The sequence below is a fragment of the Rhagoletis zephyria genome, unplaced genomic scaffold (genome assembly GCF_001687245.7).
Source record: "Rhagoletis zephyria isolate East Lansing unplaced genomic scaffold, Rhagoletis_zephyria_1.1 Rzeph_scaffold_00492, whole genome shotgun sequence".
Classification (NCBI taxonomy): Eukaryota; Metazoa; Arthropoda; class Insecta; order Diptera; family Tephritidae; genus Rhagoletis; species Rhagoletis zephyria.
In genome coordinates, this window is record NW_016157576.1 from 218,419 (window position 1) to 237,424 (window position 19,006).

The window sequence follows — 19,006 nt, forward strand, 5'->3', positions numbered from 1 at the left end:
CTATTGTAAATATAGCGCGCTGAGAAGTGTAGAAGCACTCACGAGAGAATTAACTTTGCTAAAAATATAGATAATTGAAATTTTGTTGAGCGAATTGAGCGCAACTGCAAATTATTAGAAATTCACATGCAATCCACATAGTATTTAACCATACATTCAAGTTAATTAGATTTCTTTAATAAATTTCAATTCCTTCATACAGGCCCTGCAATTCACTTCCGGGTGAATTTCAGCCAAAGCCACTTTGAATTCAAATTGAATGGGGTTGAAATTCACTCGGAAGTTAAATGTAGAACTAGAACCTCTTTCTCAAAAATGTTTCAGTTCAACAATAGGGTTATCGTATTAGGATTTAATAACTATTTCATTGAAATTCCTTTTTAACAATACATTTTTTGTGATTACTCACTCGTCTGTAACACAAATAAAAAGTTAAACATAACTTTGTCTTAAGTTTTACATGCGAGAACGATAACATAAATTCTGTTTGTATGTACGCTCTTCATATTTGCTTAGCAAATCCCAAATTGACCAGCATTTGTGTTGTTTCGACAAATTCCTTATCCAATAAACGTACAGTTAATTCTTCATCGTTATTTTTTTGTATGACCTGCACCTTGAAACGTTGATTCAATAACGTAACCACTAACATTTGCACAGCTTGCTCGAAGCGTGACTTATCACCGTTAGTTATATCGATTACACCATCTAAACGACAAAGAACTGCGCGAAACGGTTCCACTTCCTGCTCATGGTTGCATCTTGCCATACTCTTTAGTGGTACCATATCTGTATTGCCATAATCTACATAAAATACCTTTGGGGAAAAAGAAAATCACTACCCTAAATAAAAATTCAAATATTAACAGCACGTTTACCTTGAAAGTACCGTCATCAATCATATCAATGACCTTGGCACGATACCAAAATTCGTCCTTTGCATACTGCGCCAATATTACATCACCTAATTTCGGTGGTTCAGTCAACTTTTGCTCCAGTAATATTTCGTCGGTATTCCAGAATAATTGTTCCAATTGTTCAGTCTTGTCTTTGAGAATTTGACCGTAGAAACAATCAGGTCGAGCAATATGCATAACTTCCAATTGAATTATGTCATCTTTGGAGATCTCATCTATGCGAGCGGTTAGCAGAAATTTCAAATTGTTATTGCTGCCAAATTTTGCTTTCTGTGGTGGATCATCACCGTTGGAATTTTCATCAAAAGAATTTACAAACGGGTTATTTGATACGTTCGTTCTTTTCTTATTCTGCAATTAAAGAAAAATACATTTATAGTAGTATAGTGTCTATAACAGTCCTATATAGGCCGAGTTCCAAGTTGTAGTTGTTGTAACAGCATACAAATTCCCAAAAGAGTTCTTGGGGAATGTTGCTGGAGTGACAGTCCTTGGCCAGATATAAATCTGGGTCATTCTGGCTACGTAGACGCGACTGTCGTACATCAATTCACTAGATGGAAATGCTCAATTTGGGCAACTAAGTTCTAATTCGGCATTTTAATGTGGTTGGGCATTTTAATGTGGTTGGGCATATTGTATATTTCCATTAGTTATAGTATAGAAATAAAGGAGGATGATGCTTTGCATTGAAACAACTTAGAACTCGTCATACTACCTTTATCTGACCTGTTTTGAACGGCCTTTTTTAATATTAGGGGTATTCTCGCAAAGCTATCACATAGGAAAACCGGTTTTTACCGTACAATCCGTATATTCCGTGCACCGTGCAAGACTTCGAGAATACCCACAATATTAAAAAAGAAGGGACGAATGTGCAAAAAATTGGCAGGATACCAGTTTTTATTGAAATTTTAAAGCGGTGGAAATGTTTTATAGTTATCGTGTAAAAACTCTTACCGTTGTAACATTCAATTTACGACGTTAAGACAATATGTATAACTATTTACATATACATAACCATTGCAACTTTTTTAATTGGATTAACTTACCTCTGCTGGTAAATTTTCCATCTCTCGACTTTCAATAATGTATACGTATAAAACTCGGCCCGTTTTTCGAACCACTTCAAAAGTGACTTCCTTAAATTCATATTTTCTCAACTTTTTGCCCAATAAACATGCATCTGTCTGATTGCATCCTTCGAATGCATCTTTTACTCCCAAGAGTATACATTTTATAGCCTGTGCCGGCAAATCCCTATACATTTTCGGTAAATCATAAAACTGCACCTCATTGCTATTCAAAGGCACAAGCTCGCCATAATCGATGAGTAGCACATGTATATTATCCTCGGTACTACCATGAGATACACATTCAGGAGTTTGTATTACTCCTCGTAAAATGCTCTTACTATTAATAGAAATACCGAAAACAAAATTCCTTGGAGGTATTCGAACGCTCTTGGGCAGATTAAGCATGTTACTTAGCTCGTAGAGCATATCGTTACGCATTTGGCAAGCGTAAAAGGTTAATGTGTCTATATTATCGATGTACGTTATAAAAGCTGCGAAGTGATATCCAGCGACAAATCCAGACAAATCCCGCAATTGCACACATGACGGCAATGCTTCCAACGTCAGTGATTCTGGTCTGGCAAAAGTTATTTTACGAGCAAACGGAAACATTGCGTCGCATACTTTGACTTTATTATCAGTGGTTATGGGATCAGCCAACGGTAATGCAGCGGTCGACCCCTCATCTTCATTACTACGATAATGTTCCCAACCTCCACCATAATCTTGACACACATCGTTGTCTCTTAACGCCTTATGCCATTCAACGAATTCCTCGAGTAAATTTGTTTTGTTTGAGCCAACATCACCACCAGTCAAGATTTTATTCAAATTATGCAGTTGTAAATGGATGTTAAATTTCCGCGCCAAGTTTGTTACGGAAGCCACGCGAGACATGTATCGGTCGTAGGCCATTAGCGCAAACACATTGCCATGCAATGGGAAGCCAGATTCCTTTCGAGAATTTTTAAATATTTCATTTCTCATTACAACTTCACTATCGATTAAAAATCTAGACAAATTTGCCTGAAGCTGCTCAAGTTCTCGTTTACACATGAGATGCATTGTCTGCATACGATCCATATTTGACCGGAACGCCATTTGGAGTGACGAAAAATAAATGAAACGATATCAAACCAAAATAAAATAGATAAAAATATGAATTTAATTCAGAAAATCTCGCAAATTGTGAAATGACAGCAGTTTAATACAAGTTCCGTTATATTGACACAGTAACGGAACTTGGGAAATAACGTTGCCATATTACGAATTTAAGCAGCCAAGTTTCCAGGCAAAATGTCGTTGGGCTCTGTCACACGGTCAGTAATTATCACGATATTTGGATCGCGATCCATATTGATGGATTGATGGATCGCGCACGAATGCTACATGTTCAATATTTATCGCGTCAGTATTTGCATAATTTTTGTGCTGAACGCTTATTATGACGCAAGAAAATATTTTTATTTTGTATGTATAATTTACAGATAATGCATTCCACATTTATTTTAAAACTTCCAATGTTAATTAAAATTTGTACAACTTGTTTTGAAAGATTTTAAGCCCCGAGAGCGAAGGCAGAGCCGATGTTCGCATTATGAGAGTAAAATATGTACTGACGAAATGTATGGATCGCGTTTTGAAAGTGCTACACGTTCAATATTTATTGACGGTATTGCGATCCGCGATCCAGATTTCAAAATTTATAGGGCCCTGTCACACGGTCAGTAATTATCACGATATTTGGATCGCGATCCATATTGATGGATTGATGGATCGCGCACGAATACTACATGTTCAATATTTATCGCGTCAGTGTTTGCATCAGTTTTGTGCTGAACGCTTATTATGACGCAAGAAAATATTTTTATTTTGTGCGTATAATTTACAGATAATGCATTCCACAATTATTTTAAAATTTCCAATGTTAATTCAAATTTTCTCAATTTGTTTTGAAAGGGTTTAAGCACCAAGAGCGAAGGCAGAGCGAATACGTTTTCGATGTTTGCATTATGGGAGTAAAAGATGTACTGACGAAATGTATGGATCGCGTTTTGTAAGTGCTAGACGTTCAATATTTATTGACGGTATTGCGATCCCGATTCAGATTTCAAAATTTTTAGAAATTTTGCGATATGGATCACGATTCATCAATACTGCATGCTACACCGTCAATAAATATCGTGATACTTGGATCACGTCAATAAATCCTGACCGTGTGACAGGGCCCTTAGAAGTTTTGCGATATGGATCACGATCCATCAATACTGCATGCTACACCGTCAGTAGATATCGCGATACTTGGATCACGTCAAAAAATTCTGACCGTGTGACAGGGCCCTTTCGATTTCCCCCAACTCATTGGGCCTGAGCACACTAGCCTGCTCAGTCGGACGGAGCAGTCCACCACTCGAAAGCACACTGGACTGAGCAGTCCACCACTCGAACGCACACTGGACTGAGCAGTCGGCCGAAAACAGGTTTCAGTTTTGTATACATGAACTACGCATGATTGTGTTAGTGCATGTGGCACATGCAAACAAAACGAAATAGAAAACATGTTGTCTATGTGTGCGTGTCAGTCCATCGTCAATCCGCGATTTTCGCCGGTTTTAGGCGGACTGAGCAGTCCAGTGTGCGAAGGCCCATTAAGGGAAAATCCACCACATATATCCACACATATCTGCATATTAAAATGTTACATTTCTTTTGAATGGCTGAATGGTGTATGACGAATTGAATTGTTTGGATATCGTGGAGAAACTACTCGCGATGCGCAGGCTAATATTACATTAACAGTGAGCCCAAATGCGATATTTGAGCGAGAAATCTGAAATGCCAGGCCAAATTACGCATATCTCCATACAAATTCGCATTTCCAAAATTACGCATTTAAACAAAATCACGAAGCTAATGCGTTCCAATTGCCGTACTATTTTAAAATCAAAACAAACGCAACGAAATGAATAAATCTTTAAAGTTTGTGTATAAAAATTATTATAAATACCCTTTAAGCATTTTTCGTTTAATTAAAGAATAATTGCCTTTTTGTGTCCAAAATGTGTTAACAATATAATAAATATAGTGCTTGTTTACATTCATTTTGTTTTCGTCTTCCCTTTGCAATTAATGCTGTGTAAACCCCTTCAAATGACTCGTTTCAAAGCATGATTCAATAATAAAAGGTTTGCTCAAAAAACAGTTTTCTCACTCCCTCATGACAAAATCGTGTGGGTTCGTGTGTGTGTGCAAAGCTTTTGTAAGGGAGTTAAGGGAGTGTCAAAACTCGAATGTCAATAATGAGCAAACCTTTAATTGTTGAGTCATGGTTTCAAAGCGCGTTAAAAGTATGCTTGCTATAATAAACGCTTGACAATAAATGCTTCGCCCACTAAATTAACACACTTACGACAGATGAATTAATATTTCATATCAATAATTGCATGACAAAATTTGCTCGAATTTGATTGAAAGGGAAAAATATTTCACAGCTGATGAGCGACGCACGCGATAAGGTGAGAGTTGGCTATCTTTCTGACTTGTGTTGGCGTTAGCGTTGCCAAATTTTGGCTATGTGGACCAAGACCGATGTATTCGTTTCACCATGGATGTGGACGGCCGCTTTGGATCTCATGTATTCATAGTCAGTTGTTGAATCGTCGCCAACGCCATCGCAAGGCCAAATTTGTATGTGGGCGGGCCTTTAAGGTGTGGTGATTTGGCCTATTTTGCGAAATGAAAGAACGTACAGTCTTTGACCAAAAGCACTTTCTTTCAAATGTAACCGGCCGTCTTCACGTGCTGGAAGATCTAGCTTGGGTGACATCACATGCGAGATCCCGCACGTGTAGACCGCAAACAGTACGAAGCATACTTTTTCGTGCATATCGAGCGGCTTTCAAGCTCTCCCATGCTTTGAACTATAATTTTTGTTGTTTGACAGGTATATTCTTATTTCGTAGAATTCTTCAGAGTAGCAACATCGTTTATTTTGGTGAAAAATACAAATTTAGCCTGCAAAGCTCGAATCTTATTTTTTGGCGACATTTTACAAATGAAAAAGCACTGTCAATTCCCAGCCAACAAAACTCGTATCTCGCTTGCGAGAGAAAAAGGCAGAACGCAAGAGAGATGTTCAAGCATGTGAATACGGCCGTAAATATGGCTGTAAAAAAATGTTTACAGTGAAATTGCACGATCAATAACTTCCTTTCAAGTTGATGTTGTTTTTGTAGCGGTACTACTAAGCGCCGCCTAGATCGGTTTGTCCATCAATCGTTGTCGTCAAGATCAACTAATGGTAGGCCCATGAACCTCTTTCGAAAGACACTTTACATGCAGGGTGTAACTCCTCATGCAACTGCTTTCTGAAATTTCTCAATTTGACAGCCTTTTCGAAATATATTGCATTGCCACGTCCGCCAGGCTCCCTGCGTTCAGAAATGCATCAAGCCAAAGCAGCAGGCTCTTTTATTAACCCACTTCAGAAAAGGAGGTTATCTGTTCGTCGGATTATTTTTTTTGTATGTATGTTCCCGCATAACTTTGGACCACGTTAGTCGATTTCGATAATTCATCGGAAGGTGGTACCTCAAGGGTGGTCCCATACTAATTTTGTTTAGATCCGATAATTGGACCGTGAAGAAATTTACGATAATCTTAAATTTTTATATGAGAATTGAAGTCGGTTTTGTTTTTTGCTTAAAAATTACTCGTTTCTAAACTATAATTGATGAAAATAGCCAATATGTGCAACCACGCTTAAATCCCGAATTGGAACTTAGTTGCGCAAAACATACATTACCCTAAATTATAGTTTATAAATAAAGGAGCACGATGCTTTCGCTTGATGCATTTCTGAACACAGCCGCTATTATCGATCTTGGTTGTTTGATGCATACACAGGGTTTTATATCTCATACTTGAATAACAATATGGCCATTTATGTGCAGATTAAACTTATGATCTGAAAATGAATTGTTGAAGTTAATTAACAATCTCTACTTAAATAGGCCATCTGAAATTCGGCCTTAGTAACCTATCTTCTAAACCTAGATTTCTCACCTTGACACCAATGTCTACCTTCTTTTTAACTCAAAATGCTTTTAGAAAATAAAACTCGTAATAGAAATTCTTTAATTTATCTTTTTATTCTATGTATACTTATTAGAAAGCGTCTTAAAATAAAATGTCTCATTTGGTTTCTGGACTTTTATTTGAGTAATACACTATAGATTACGTTAGGTTTACAATAAAGTAGCCCATTTTAGTAGCAGTACTTATGTAGAAGTTAAATATTTTATCGTCCTTCGACTGCAAAATGAAAATTGTATATTAATCGTAAACATTATTCATTGTTAAAAATCACAGGCACTTACTATAGGATGATAGATCAATCTCATCCGGTAATTCAGTGATGTTGACATCAAATCTGTCTTGCACTTCGTTCAAAATTTTAGCATCAGCCTCATCCGAGACAAAGGTTATAGCCAAACCTTTGGTACCAAAACGACCAGCACGAGCCACACGATGAAGATAAGTGTCCGAATCTTCAGGCATATCATAATTAAATACAATATTCACACGTTCGATATCCATACCACGACCAAAAAGATTGGTGGCTACCAATATGCGTTTTTGGAAATCCTTGAATTGTTGATAGCGATTTAAACGTTCCTCTTGTGTCATTCCACGATGTATGCCAATTGCGGGGAAATTTTGTTCGGTTAGTAACTGAGCTAGAGCCATGCACCGTTGAACTGATTTTACGAAAATTACAACCTGTTTTTCATTTAATTATATAAATAGAATTCAAATACATTAAAACTCATTTAATTCAAATAGGTGCTTACTTGATTGAATTCGAGTACATCCAACAATTCAAACAATTTCTTGTTTTTCTCGTTCTCCTTCAGTTTAACATAGTGCTGTTGTAATCCGTGCAATGTCAATTTAGCTTCGTCATCCACATAAACTTCCATGGGCTGCAATATAAAATTAAATAAAGAATATTTAAACTTACAATTTATGAAAACCAGCATAATTAGGAATCATCCTGCCGCTGAATCGTCAAAGGACAGACGGGCGCCTTTAGCTCATTCACTGACGTCCAATATTTGACTTAGCAAATTTAGAAACATTTATATGCTATAATTACATACGGCCACACAACCACCACATCTCATTAGTTTCGAAACAGGCTACTGGTACACACAACATTGAAGTGATCCCCAATGGAATGTTTAGACCTATTTCCATTTAGTGCTTGGCTGACAGATGCATCCCCAAATAAGGCATTTCCCTTTCCATTTTGTAAATGATCGATTAAGTGAATAATGTTTTCCCCATGTTGAAACATGTATCAAATCACGTCGCAAATTGTTGGTTGTAATAGCATAAAGCTATCCCCATGAAATTTTGGGGAATACTGCTGCAGTCGCAATGATCCACGTCGCTTTGCAAAGAATTAATAGAAGTCAACTTCATTTTACATTACGCAACCAAGTGACGCATTGCTATAATTATGGCTTCTAAAAACCGTTTTGTTATAGTTTTTCATTTATAATGGATTTGATATTTTCAGGTTAAGATTATTTCTATTCTGTTATACTTTATGCTTTCTGTTATTAGTTTTAACATTTGTGACTTTGTTTTTTTAATGGTGTTGTGGTGTTTATGTTGTGGCAGTTCAGCAATTGGGATAAAGCTTAGTGGTATAACTAGTAGTAGTAGAACAAGTAGAAGAATGGACACGTAGATATTTACATCTTGCATAAATTTTTTGCACACCGGACGTATTTCCTTGCTCAACGTAGCGGAAAACATCATTACTTGTTTTCCATGTGGAGTGCTTCGAAAAATCTCCTGAACATCGCGACGCATATCTGCAATTTGATTAAGAATATGAAAATACTTATTTTCAAGAAACAGCACATTCCATACCTAATACAAAATTAAAACCTTATGGTCTTATTGATAAGAAAATAAAATAGATTTAAAGAGCTCTATTAAATGACATTTTCATACAAATTCCAGGTTTATAAATTATAAAGCAGTTACAAGACTTCTTTATTTTTTATGAATTTGGGTTTTAGTGTTTAAAGCTTACCAAGTTGTTCCAACATTTTGTCACATTCGTCAAGAATAAAGTGTTTCAAGTGCTTTAGATTAAGTTTTTTGTTGCGTATCAAGGCAAGGATACGACCAGGTGTGCCAACAACAATGTGTGGCGTTGTACCCTTCAACGATTCTTCATCTTTCTGAATGGATAAGCCGCCAAAGAATACGCCAACCTTAAATATTCAAAAATATATGCTTTTCGAATTCAACAAATTTTTAACAGAGTATATTAGTAACTACCTTCACAGCTGGCATATACTTGGAGAATCGTTCGTACTCCTTGCTAATTTGGAATGCTAATTCACGAGTATGACACATAACCAACACGTATACCACATTTTCCGTCGGTTCTAGCTGTTGTAAAGTTGCAAGCACAAAAACAGCAGTCTTACCCATACCCGACTTGGCTTGACAGAGAATATCCATTCCCAGCACTGCCTGTGGTATACACTCATGTTGCACTGTAATAAAATAAATACATAATATGTGTGAACGAAAAGTTTAGTTACCCATCAATCTCTAGAATGAACACAATTTTCAGATTTAAATTTGATAAATCGATCATTATATATCTGATGTCCCTATCAATAGTATCATCATTTAAACAGCGTACCGACAACTTCAGTTGATAATTACAAAAATATACAATTTACATTTTCTTACCCTCAGACGGATGCTCGAAACCGCAGTCAACTATTGCACGCAAAATTTCCGGCTTCAGCAGAAAATCACGAAAGCCCGAACTGTGAATTGACACGTATGTGCCTTTCACGTCTTTCTTTGGTGCTTCAGGGACTTCGGCGGCAGTGGTCTCGGTCTGCTCCTCATCCTCATAATCCAAAAGATCATCATTATCAGCCATTTTTTAATGGAAGTTGAGTATCGTTCTATTCGACCCGGAAAAAAATGCTAAGAAAAAGTTAGGTTATTCGGTTTTGCAAAACGCCACATGAGACGCCATTTTCTTTAAATTTTCAAGCTGGCAAATCAGCCGATATTTTGTTGGAAATTGCTTTCCCTTTGATAAACTTATTTTACTAATATAGTAGAGCATAATTATTACCGTCAAGAGATTTTTTTTAGTTGATAAGCAACAATCTTGCAGCTTAATTTAATTTAATTGTACAATTCTTGCAGGAACGCGTCACACTTTTCTTTTGCTATTCCGAATTTTTTCGTTGAGTTTGCGAGCGTGCTGCCATATCGCTAAATAATTAGTCATCAATTACTTGGACGTTAACCGCAGAACTCCACAGGCAAACATCGATGGCCTACCAACTGTCATTTTGACGAGCAATGTGATTGCAAGTTTTTGTGTGTGGGCACTTTGATGTCTTGAAATAAGCATTTGCCGCATGACGCCACCAGACAACATTCTCTCAATTTCGGTGTTTAAAAACATTTAAATCTTTAAAAAACTTGCTGAATAATTTCCTAAAACGTAATCATAAATAATCCAATAAGGAACAGACTTTTATTTTGATTTAATATAAAAATTTCATCGATGTTACCACCAGCACGCTTTCTTTCAANGAGAGTTTTTGAACTGTGAACAACACAACAGCACTGGCAAACTTTTAAGCTATGCTAGGAATGCTTCTCATTTTTATGTATTTGTTATTGCTACCGCCCCCGTCTTCACAAATAGTACGCATTTTCACTAGGGAAAATAACCGAAAACACACTTGTCAACGTTAATGCGCATGGCAACCTGCCTCAAAAATCTAAAATTTTTGATTTTTCTCCACCCTGACGCACAACTTGACGAAGGTTTGCCAACTTGCCTACACACGGCTTATTTACCATCAACTTCTAGCGGTTGGCCAACTGGTTGGCCGATAAATCGATCCGTGTGTAGGGCCTTTTACATGGTCAAGAACTTTAGCTGAAATTAGTCAAGAACGTAAAACTACCGGTACGTAAACCCGAGTCAGCTGACACGATCTGTCTTACCAGAGCGCCATGTAAATGAAAACTCAACACAGCAGAATTTTTCTGTAGTTGTAGCCCGTAGCGCAGAAATCTGCGGAATTTAGATTTTTCCGTGTCAGCTGATTTCTCCTTTCTATAGATGCACTTCATTTTAATTACATTTGCACAAAAAAATTATTGAAAATCGCAGAAAAATCACTGAAATAAACCACCGACAAAATACACATAAAGAAAGAGGCAAAACAGAAATAGCAAGCTTCAAAATTACGAACGTCACACACTTTTTTCTCAATTGCTATTACAAATGGAGGCTTCTCAACCGGACAGATCTGTTCTAATTGGTTCATGGGAAATCCCTCAAGGTTTCGAGGATAATCGTAACAATACGTTTAAAATATTTGAAACTTACTATTGAATAAGGTTTTTGTTGAAACCTAAGTAGTTTGTATTTAGCTACGATCTATTCTGGCACGAAAAATTTTAGTTGAAGAGATAAGTTTATGAAAAGGCATTGAGGAGTGGCAACACTGTAGTAAGCAATACTGAGGGCTCCAGTAATCGATAAAATTCTGCGTATACAGACTGCGTTTAAGTATACGTTCTGCGTTTCAACTTTGCTTGCAAGTTCAAATACACACAAGTCTAGACTAAGAGCGATTTCACAATACTCAGTATGATATCGGATCGAAATTTTTGGTTTTTACCGAAAGTATACCGAAAGTTAGCCGACCTCATGTATTTCAATTGGCATTTTCACATTAGTGTCGCATACATGAAATCGGAGCGTACTGATTTCGGCATACCGCACTGCAGTAAGACAGGTCAGTAAAATCTGAAAATTTACTGCACCAAAGAACGTAAATCTATAAGAAGGGACAACACGTTATAATTGTAGCGAGTGTGAACATCAGGAGCGCCTTCTATTTTGCCCAAATACGTTTTTAGATTGGATAAAAAGAGAAGGCTCGCTCTTGATGTTCACACTCGCTACAATTATAACGTGTTGTCTCTTCTCATAGATTTACGTTCTTTGACTGAACACAGCTTTGCGGCGTACAAAAACCACAAGGAGAAAGTACGAAGTAAATAAATGAAAATAAATATAACAAGCTATAGTATCCTTGTCTTCGCCAGAGGATATTTGTACAACGCTTTAATCAACTTTCAATGTTGCATGTCCAGACGCCTTTGCTGCTATAATTATAGATTATAATCAAAGTTCCTATACAAAATTCTAGACATCAACCTACCTCGTCGGTAGGCATATCAAAGACCATACAGTAGACACGAGACGTAGATGTCGCCATGCCGGAAGTAGCTAAAAATTGTGCTTAAAAATATGCACTACATACACTATAGCGGAAATGGAAGACACGCCAATTCTTTAAATGAGATTAATTGGTGCTCGTATGTATGTATGTACATATGTACATATATGCCTGTGCGTATGTTGAAAGAGAATGTAAATAAAGTCTGATAAAATACAATACTTATGTATCAGAATTTCATTGAATTACTAGCCGACCCGGCGAACTTCGTGCCGCCAAAAATTAATTTTTTGTATTGAAACATTTTGGTCCAACATTTTCACCAACAGTTCACGTACATGATTTTCAGTGACGCATTTATCTTCTAATATTACGGTTTGGTGGTTGTCAGAAGGCATATTTCCATTGCCAAAGTAAATTACCTAGCAAAAGTGTATATGCATACAAAGATACGTAATAGCTTCAGTGCGTTTGAAAGGCGCCACGCCCCCTTATGAAAAAGCTCCAATTTTCTCTGAGAGTATGGGATTGATTTCATATATCTCCATACCATGGTCGAGTACTCTACCATGAACATTTCCAGAGATATGCAGTATGAAAAATTCGGTTTTTATGGGAGGTGCCACGCCCCTTTTTCCAAAAGCCCCCATTTTTCTTCATGACTATGCGATTGATTTTATATATCTCCATACCAAGTTCCAGTACTCTATCATGAACACTTCCAGAGATATGCAGTGTGGAAAATTTGGTTTGTATGGGGGGCGCCACGCGCCCTTCACTTAGGGGTATGAAACATACTTTAAAACCCTCTTATCATACCTACCGAATATACACAAAAAATTTCATTCAAATCAGTCAAGCCGTTTCGGAGGAGTTCGACCACAAACACCGTGACACAATATTTTTATATATTAGATTTTTCATACAAAAATACTAAAAATTTTAAAAGAAAAAAATAGACAATTTTTTAGGATAGGACACCCTAATTGCCAAATTCCAGTACTCTATCGTGAACACTGCCAGAGGTATGTAGTATGAAAAATTCTGTTTGCAGGGGAGGTGCCGCGCCCCTTTTTCCAATAGCTGCAACTTTTCTTCATGACCATTTGATTGATTTGATATACCTCCATACCAAGTTTCAGTACTCTGCCACGAACACTTTCAGTGAAATTCAGTAAGAAAAATTCGGTTTGTATGGGAAGTGCCACGCCCTCTGCACCGTATGAAATATACTTTACATCCGATTCTCATACCTACCATATATGCACAAAAAATTTCATAAAGGTCGGTCAAGCCGTTTAGGAGGAGTTCGACCACTAACACCGTGACACGAGATTTTATATATTAGATTGATTTCTATACTTCTTTGGTTTCGGTAGTAGTAAAATTTGCGAAGATGTAACACATAGCCCAGCAAAAAATTTCGAAGGGCTAGACAGAGACGAAAACGTGGTGTGTGTCTCAGTGGATGAATTTGGTGGAGTGACTTGGGAACTACTTGGGGTACGGGGGGCCCATTTGGTATACAGTTTAGGACAAGTTGGTAACAGGTCTTGGGGACCAGTTAATATATAGTCTGAGACCCGTTAGGGCCCAGTTGGGAAGCAGTATCCGCTGAAAGTTACTGGTTGGTACCTGGCTGGTTAGAAGATTGGGCTGGAGGTGCGGGCTGACAAACCTGAGCGTCCTCTTTCGCCGTAGCTCTCGCTGCTTCTTTGGAGCAGGAGTTTGGGGTGTTAATTGCCCGCTCTTCCGCTTTGCAGTGGGTGCGGTCTCGGCGAAACCTCTAACCCTTTTCCCCTCGTCACCGTGCTTCTCATCTCGTCGATACTGCCCGCTCTTCCGCTTTTCAGCGGGTGCGGTCTCGCCAGCGCGACTATCGTACCTTGTGCCCGAATCACGGGGTTGCTCATCGCGCCGCTTTTCAGCGGGCTTGGGTTCTGCTTTCTCGCTGTAATGCCCGCTTTTCGGCGGGTGCGGTCTGACTGACGGATACCTCAATACCCTGCTGCTGGTGCTGCCCGATCTTCCGCTCATTCGCGGGTGCGCTCGACTCAATGTTGCTGGGTCGCTCCCGCCGCATGGATTCACGCTATGTTGTTTAGCCGGACTGGCTTAGAGACCTGTCGCGCTCGCGTGCATATTCGCTGTGGTGTCTACCTCCGTGCCTTTTGTCCACATCGGTGTCTATCAACGCCCTTACGTCGAATATACCACTACTCGCGGAGGACTCATCGTCTTCTCTCTCGTAGTCAATGAAAGCACTGCCTCGGCATCAGAGAGGCCATCCAAGAAGTTCTTCCTCCGACCCTCTTTCTTTTTGCCTTTCTTTGTTATATTTGTTTCATTTTTGTTTCTTTTGTTGTCTTCATATTTTCCTTACGACCGCGTGCCTGACCTGCCAGTCGTAGCAGTCTACAAATCGGCCCTTGTCGCGGTAAGGCCACCGTTACTCCTCGAGGCGGCCCGGTGTCGAGAAGGCGCCGTTAAAATACAGCCGGTTTAACCTCCTGGCAGCAAACCGCCCAATAGGCACGGTGTCGCGTTACACCCTGGATTAGGAGGCTGCAGTTCCTGGTAACTGTTCGCCAGCAGCCCTAGCTGGAAAAGAAGGGAAGGTTTAAATGGAGATTCAGCTAAGCACCCGCACCAACGACAAGGTGCCTCAGGACAGCGACGGGATGCCTCTTGATGTCGCCTGAACACCACCTGCACGGCGAGGCGCAAATGCTCCCGGTAAAGGAGCATAATATAATGCTCTGCAAGCAGTTCCTGATCGGGAGCCACAGAAGTGGCCACCCAAGCAGACAGCTGCTTGCAGAGGAGCCCTCGCCTAGGCACGTCAGGAGGCATCTATATGAACTAACGGACGAAGTCCAGAGGTTCATTAAGCAACCTCTGGACCCGACAGCTTACAGACAGGCCCTGAACGGCATTCACAGGGACTCAGTCTCGAGTTATGTAGACTCTAGACCTGTGAATGCCGTTCTAGGCACACCACCCCCGGACATAGACGAGACGGAGCTTCATCTGCCTCGGGAGACACGCACTACACTCGCACAACTTCGCTCCGGCTACTGCAGCAGGTTAAACTCCTACTTGAGTAGGTTGAATGAGGATGTGCCGAACGAATGTCCGGCATGCGGAGAGACCCCACATGACTCGCAAAATCTCTTCGCATGCCCGGAAAACCCGACAACCCTAACGGCCTTGTCCCTATGGGCAAACCCCGCAGAAGCTGCACGCTTCCTAGGGTTGCCGTTAGTGGAACTTGACGACAACGACTGAGATACCAACCGATCTGGGCGGGGTTGTTGTAGCCGCTACAACAACAACAACAAGGTGCCTGCCCTAGCGTGGGCTCATGTGGGTAACTTTCTGTCTTAACATATCTCTTTCAAATTGACATCAAGCCAATCAGATCGATCTGTACCCAATGTAAATGACGCCGTAAGTGCGCCTTAAGTCAAAAATAGCACAGTTTGTTTACTGGATATACTGAGCTTGAGCGGAACGCACTCATGAACCAAAAATGCAAAATCAGGCAAGAACGCCACGTTGTATCTGTAACTGGTTTTGAGAAAAAAGTTTGCGAAAGCTGGTTCGTCAGCTGAGCATTTGTTTACATCACAAGCACCACCATTTTAAACTTTCCTTTAACTAAAGAAGATTTAATTGAACATGACAACAAGCTTTTTAATGAATCATTTAAGCCAAACTGTGCGTTTAAAATGGCTGAGAATAATTTTGGTTAATTTTGGTTTTCGTTGTTTTCTTTGCTTTGTTTACTTTCCTTTCGTTTACCAGCGAAACAAGATGGCGTAGAACCCGCTAAAAAATCGATTCTTTTATTCTCTGGCGTGATCTTGTGTCGTTCGTTCATGAAACGCACATAACGTGCTCTATCTGGCAGGGTTATTAGTCGAACCAACCTAATGCTAAAAACATTGCGATCAGCTGTTTTGATAACAATTTATTGAAATTAGTAGCCGGTCAATAAAATAAATTAACAAGGACTGAGGACAGGAGTGGTCGTCTGTTTTTAGATGACGAATACCATAAGTTACTTTCGAGCACCAAAGGCCAGCCCTGTTGGTATGTGTTAAAATATCGATTGATACAAGACAACCCAAAACAATGTCATCCACTGCCACATGTACACTTTCCATAACGGTGTTATTGATTGTTGCTTCATTGATTGAGGCTACAATATCACCCAGGAAAGGACGCGTTGAGAAGACTAAAGCAATTAAACCATTAAACGTGCTGGCTGGACCACACGATAAATCTGTTTTCGAACGAAACCTGATTGATGTGCGTCCTTTACCACAAGAAATTCTGGAACACAATGCAGCATATTACAAGGACACAACATTACGGAATTTCAACGACACTGTGCTTGGCTATGTAACAGCGGTAAATATCAGTTGCGTTCTAGATGCTTCACGATTTGCAGGTTTTACAGGATTTGCAGGAAAAGCTGTTTTCTCCATTAATAAACCTTATGGAAGGTGGTTAACCGCCCAGATCGGTTAATATCTCAGTCGTTGTCGTCAAGTTCCACTAACGGCAGCCCTAAGAAGCGTGCAGCCTCAATAGGGTCGGTCTACAGGGACAAAGCGTTAGGGTTGTTGGGTTTTCCGGGCATACGAAGAGATGCTTCGAGTCATCAGGTGTATCTCCGCATGCCGGACACTCATTCGGCACATCTGCGTTTAGTGTGCTCAGGTATGAGTTTAACCTGCTGCAGTAGCCAGAGCGAAGTTGGGCTATTGTGGAAGGTTGTCACCTGGAACGGCTTCCTGTACAAAACCTGCAAATCGTGAAGCATCTGGAACCCAACCATTTTAAGCATATGCATAGATAATTTATAATTACGCTAGTCTATCTTTGCAGTGGAACTCGCATGGCTATGATGTGGCAAAGTGGTTTGCGCGAAAATTCGATATCGTCTCGCCGGTGTGGTTTCAAATTATCAAAAATGGTGATGAATATAAATTAGCCGGCTCGCATGATATTGATACGAATTGGATGCGAGAAGTGCGCCGGAAAGGTAAAAATGAACGTGGCAATACAGTGAAAAGTAGGTATTTTAATGATAGCCCTTTGAAAAGCTAATATATATGTAAATATATTGATTATATACAGTTTTTCCGCGTTTCATTTTTGATAAATTCACCGAACGGGACTTTTCGCGTTTACTGAGTTTGGAAAGTGAGAGGATGCAGCTAAACGAAATGTTGGTAAATGCTTGCAAGAAATATGAATTTGATGGCGTAGTTATAGAGTTTTGGACGCAACTTGGAGGGCGAGTAGACGACCAATTTCTCATAACATTGGTGCAACAATTACGTAAATTATATATAGTTAAGTACAGATTTTTTACCTTTTATAATTAATGTCGTTTTAGATGATGGACTTAAAAAGGAAAATTTACGTTTAATCCTTGTGATACCCCCATATCGGCAAGAAGTTCCGAACTTTTTCACAGAAAGGCACTTTAATAAACTGTACAAGCATGTGTATGCATTTTCTTTGATGACGTACGACTACTCGAATGTGCAAAGACCAGGTATATATACATACATATATCGATTTAGTAGATCTTTAACTTTTTATTGGGCGTTAATACTTTTAGGTGCAAACTCTCCATTATACTGGGTACGACAATCAGTCGAGCTATTGGCGCCTGCTAAAAGCCATGATGCAAAAACGAAAAGGCGTAAAATTCTATTAGGTCTCAACATGTATGGCAATGATTATACACCCGATGGTGGTGGCCCAATTGTAGCTGGACAATATTTGAAACTTTTGCAATATGCAAAAAAACGCTTACCTTTCGATGAGTTGGATGTCGAAAACTATTTCGAAGTAAAGTAAGTAAATGTTTTTAATTTTATAGATAGCATTGGTCCATATAATTTTTTATCCTAACATAATAATGAGATAACAAAACTGCTTTTTTGGGATTCAAGAAAGATAAACTTTTTTCACTTATAAAATAAATACTCATTAACCTATCTGAGGTTTAATATAGCTTTTTGTATTTCGATTTTCAGATCCGAAGATGGCCGTCATATAGTTTTTTATCCCAGTCTTTATTCTATAAATGAACGCATAAAACTTGCCAAAGAGTTGGGTACTGGCATTTCAATTTGGGAATTGGGACAAGGCTTAGATTATTTTTATGATCTCTTTTAGTGCTAGTATTTGTGTTATTAGAGAATAAATATGTATACGTGTAAGCAATATTTTTGGTTTAAGTAAATTAGTGCTTATGTATGTACGTACATTCATATATATAACCATTCCGATTCCAAAATAATACAGTGGAAAATGAACATTCCTGATAATATTATAAGCACCAAATGAAATTAAGAACACGACATGAGCAATAAATTGGAAATTCACTATTGAGCTATTGAGCCTCTATTTGCATACATATTTAATCCATTTAAGTACTTTTTCTTTAGTCGTCGAAATATTGTCTACACATTTCTCGTTTTCTATGAATTTGAAGTAAAAGTTATCATAAAAAAAAAATGGTAATTGTAATTAGTTTCTTTATTTGCGTTGTATGTATTGTAGAAATAGGCTTAAGAACCTTTCAGTCTGGCTTAAATTGAAACATACACATTCATTGGATAATGGCATGAAAGTATAAATATAACATAATAATGTGGAAACTGCGATT

At 38.7% G+C, this 19,006-nt stretch overlaps 3 protein-coding genes across 5 annotated transcripts; 1 reads left to right on the forward strand and 2 right to left on the reverse strand.

Moving 5' to 3' along the window:
• Window positions 1-310: 310 nt before the first annotated feature.
• Window positions 311-3,094, reverse strand: LOC108359944 (tudor domain-containing protein 1-like). Its single transcript, XM_017612036.1, has 3 exons — window positions 1,970-3,094; window positions 879-1,268; window positions 311-817 (listed from the first exon to the last, which is right to left on the reverse strand). The coding sequence occupies exons 1-3, from the start codon at window positions 3,092-3,094 to the stop codon at window positions 503-505; spliced, it is 1,830 nt and encodes a 609-aa protein (XP_017467525.1). The 3' UTR covers window positions 311-502.
• Window positions 3,095-7,128: 4,034 nt separating this feature from the next.
• Window positions 7,129-10,317, reverse strand: LOC108359939 (ATP-dependent RNA helicase 25E). Of its 3 annotated transcripts, none has more exons than XM_017612028.1 (8): window positions 10,176-10,314; window positions 9,776-9,999; window positions 9,353-9,573; window positions 9,102-9,285; window positions 8,759-8,877; window positions 7,846-7,977; window positions 7,372-7,774; window positions 7,129-7,306 (listed from the first exon to the last, which is right to left on the reverse strand). In XM_017612028.1, exons 2-8 carry the CDS (start codon window positions 9,972-9,974, stop codon window positions 7,293-7,295), a joined length of 1,272 nt encoding a protein of 423 aa, XP_017467517.1. In that variant the 5' UTR covers window positions 9,975-9,999; window positions 10,176-10,314; the 3' UTR covers window positions 7,129-7,292. The 3 variants fall into 3 exon arrangements, 2 of the variants coding, with proteins under 2 accessions (XP_017467517.1, XP_017467516.1); XM_017612027.1 differs by having other exon boundaries at window positions 9,776-10,021; XR_001847021.1 differs by lacking the exons at window positions 7,129-7,306; window positions 7,372-7,774 and having other exon boundaries at window positions 7,898-8,095; window positions 8,155-8,877; window positions 9,776-10,021; window positions 10,176-10,317.
• Window positions 10,318-16,222: 5,905 nt separating this feature from the next.
• LOC108359945 (chitinase domain-containing protein 1) lies at window positions 16,223-18,982 on the forward strand. The gene is made up of 6 exons (XM_017612037.1): window positions 16,223-16,728; window positions 17,209-17,395; window positions 17,461-17,664; window positions 17,723-17,884; window positions 17,951-18,188; window positions 18,372-18,982. Exons 1-6 carry the CDS (start codon window positions 16,450-16,452, stop codon window positions 18,511-18,513), a joined length of 1,212 nt encoding a protein of 403 aa, XP_017467526.1. The 5' UTR covers window positions 16,223-16,449; the 3' UTR covers window positions 18,514-18,982.
• Window positions 18,983-19,006: the final 24 nt, after the last annotated feature.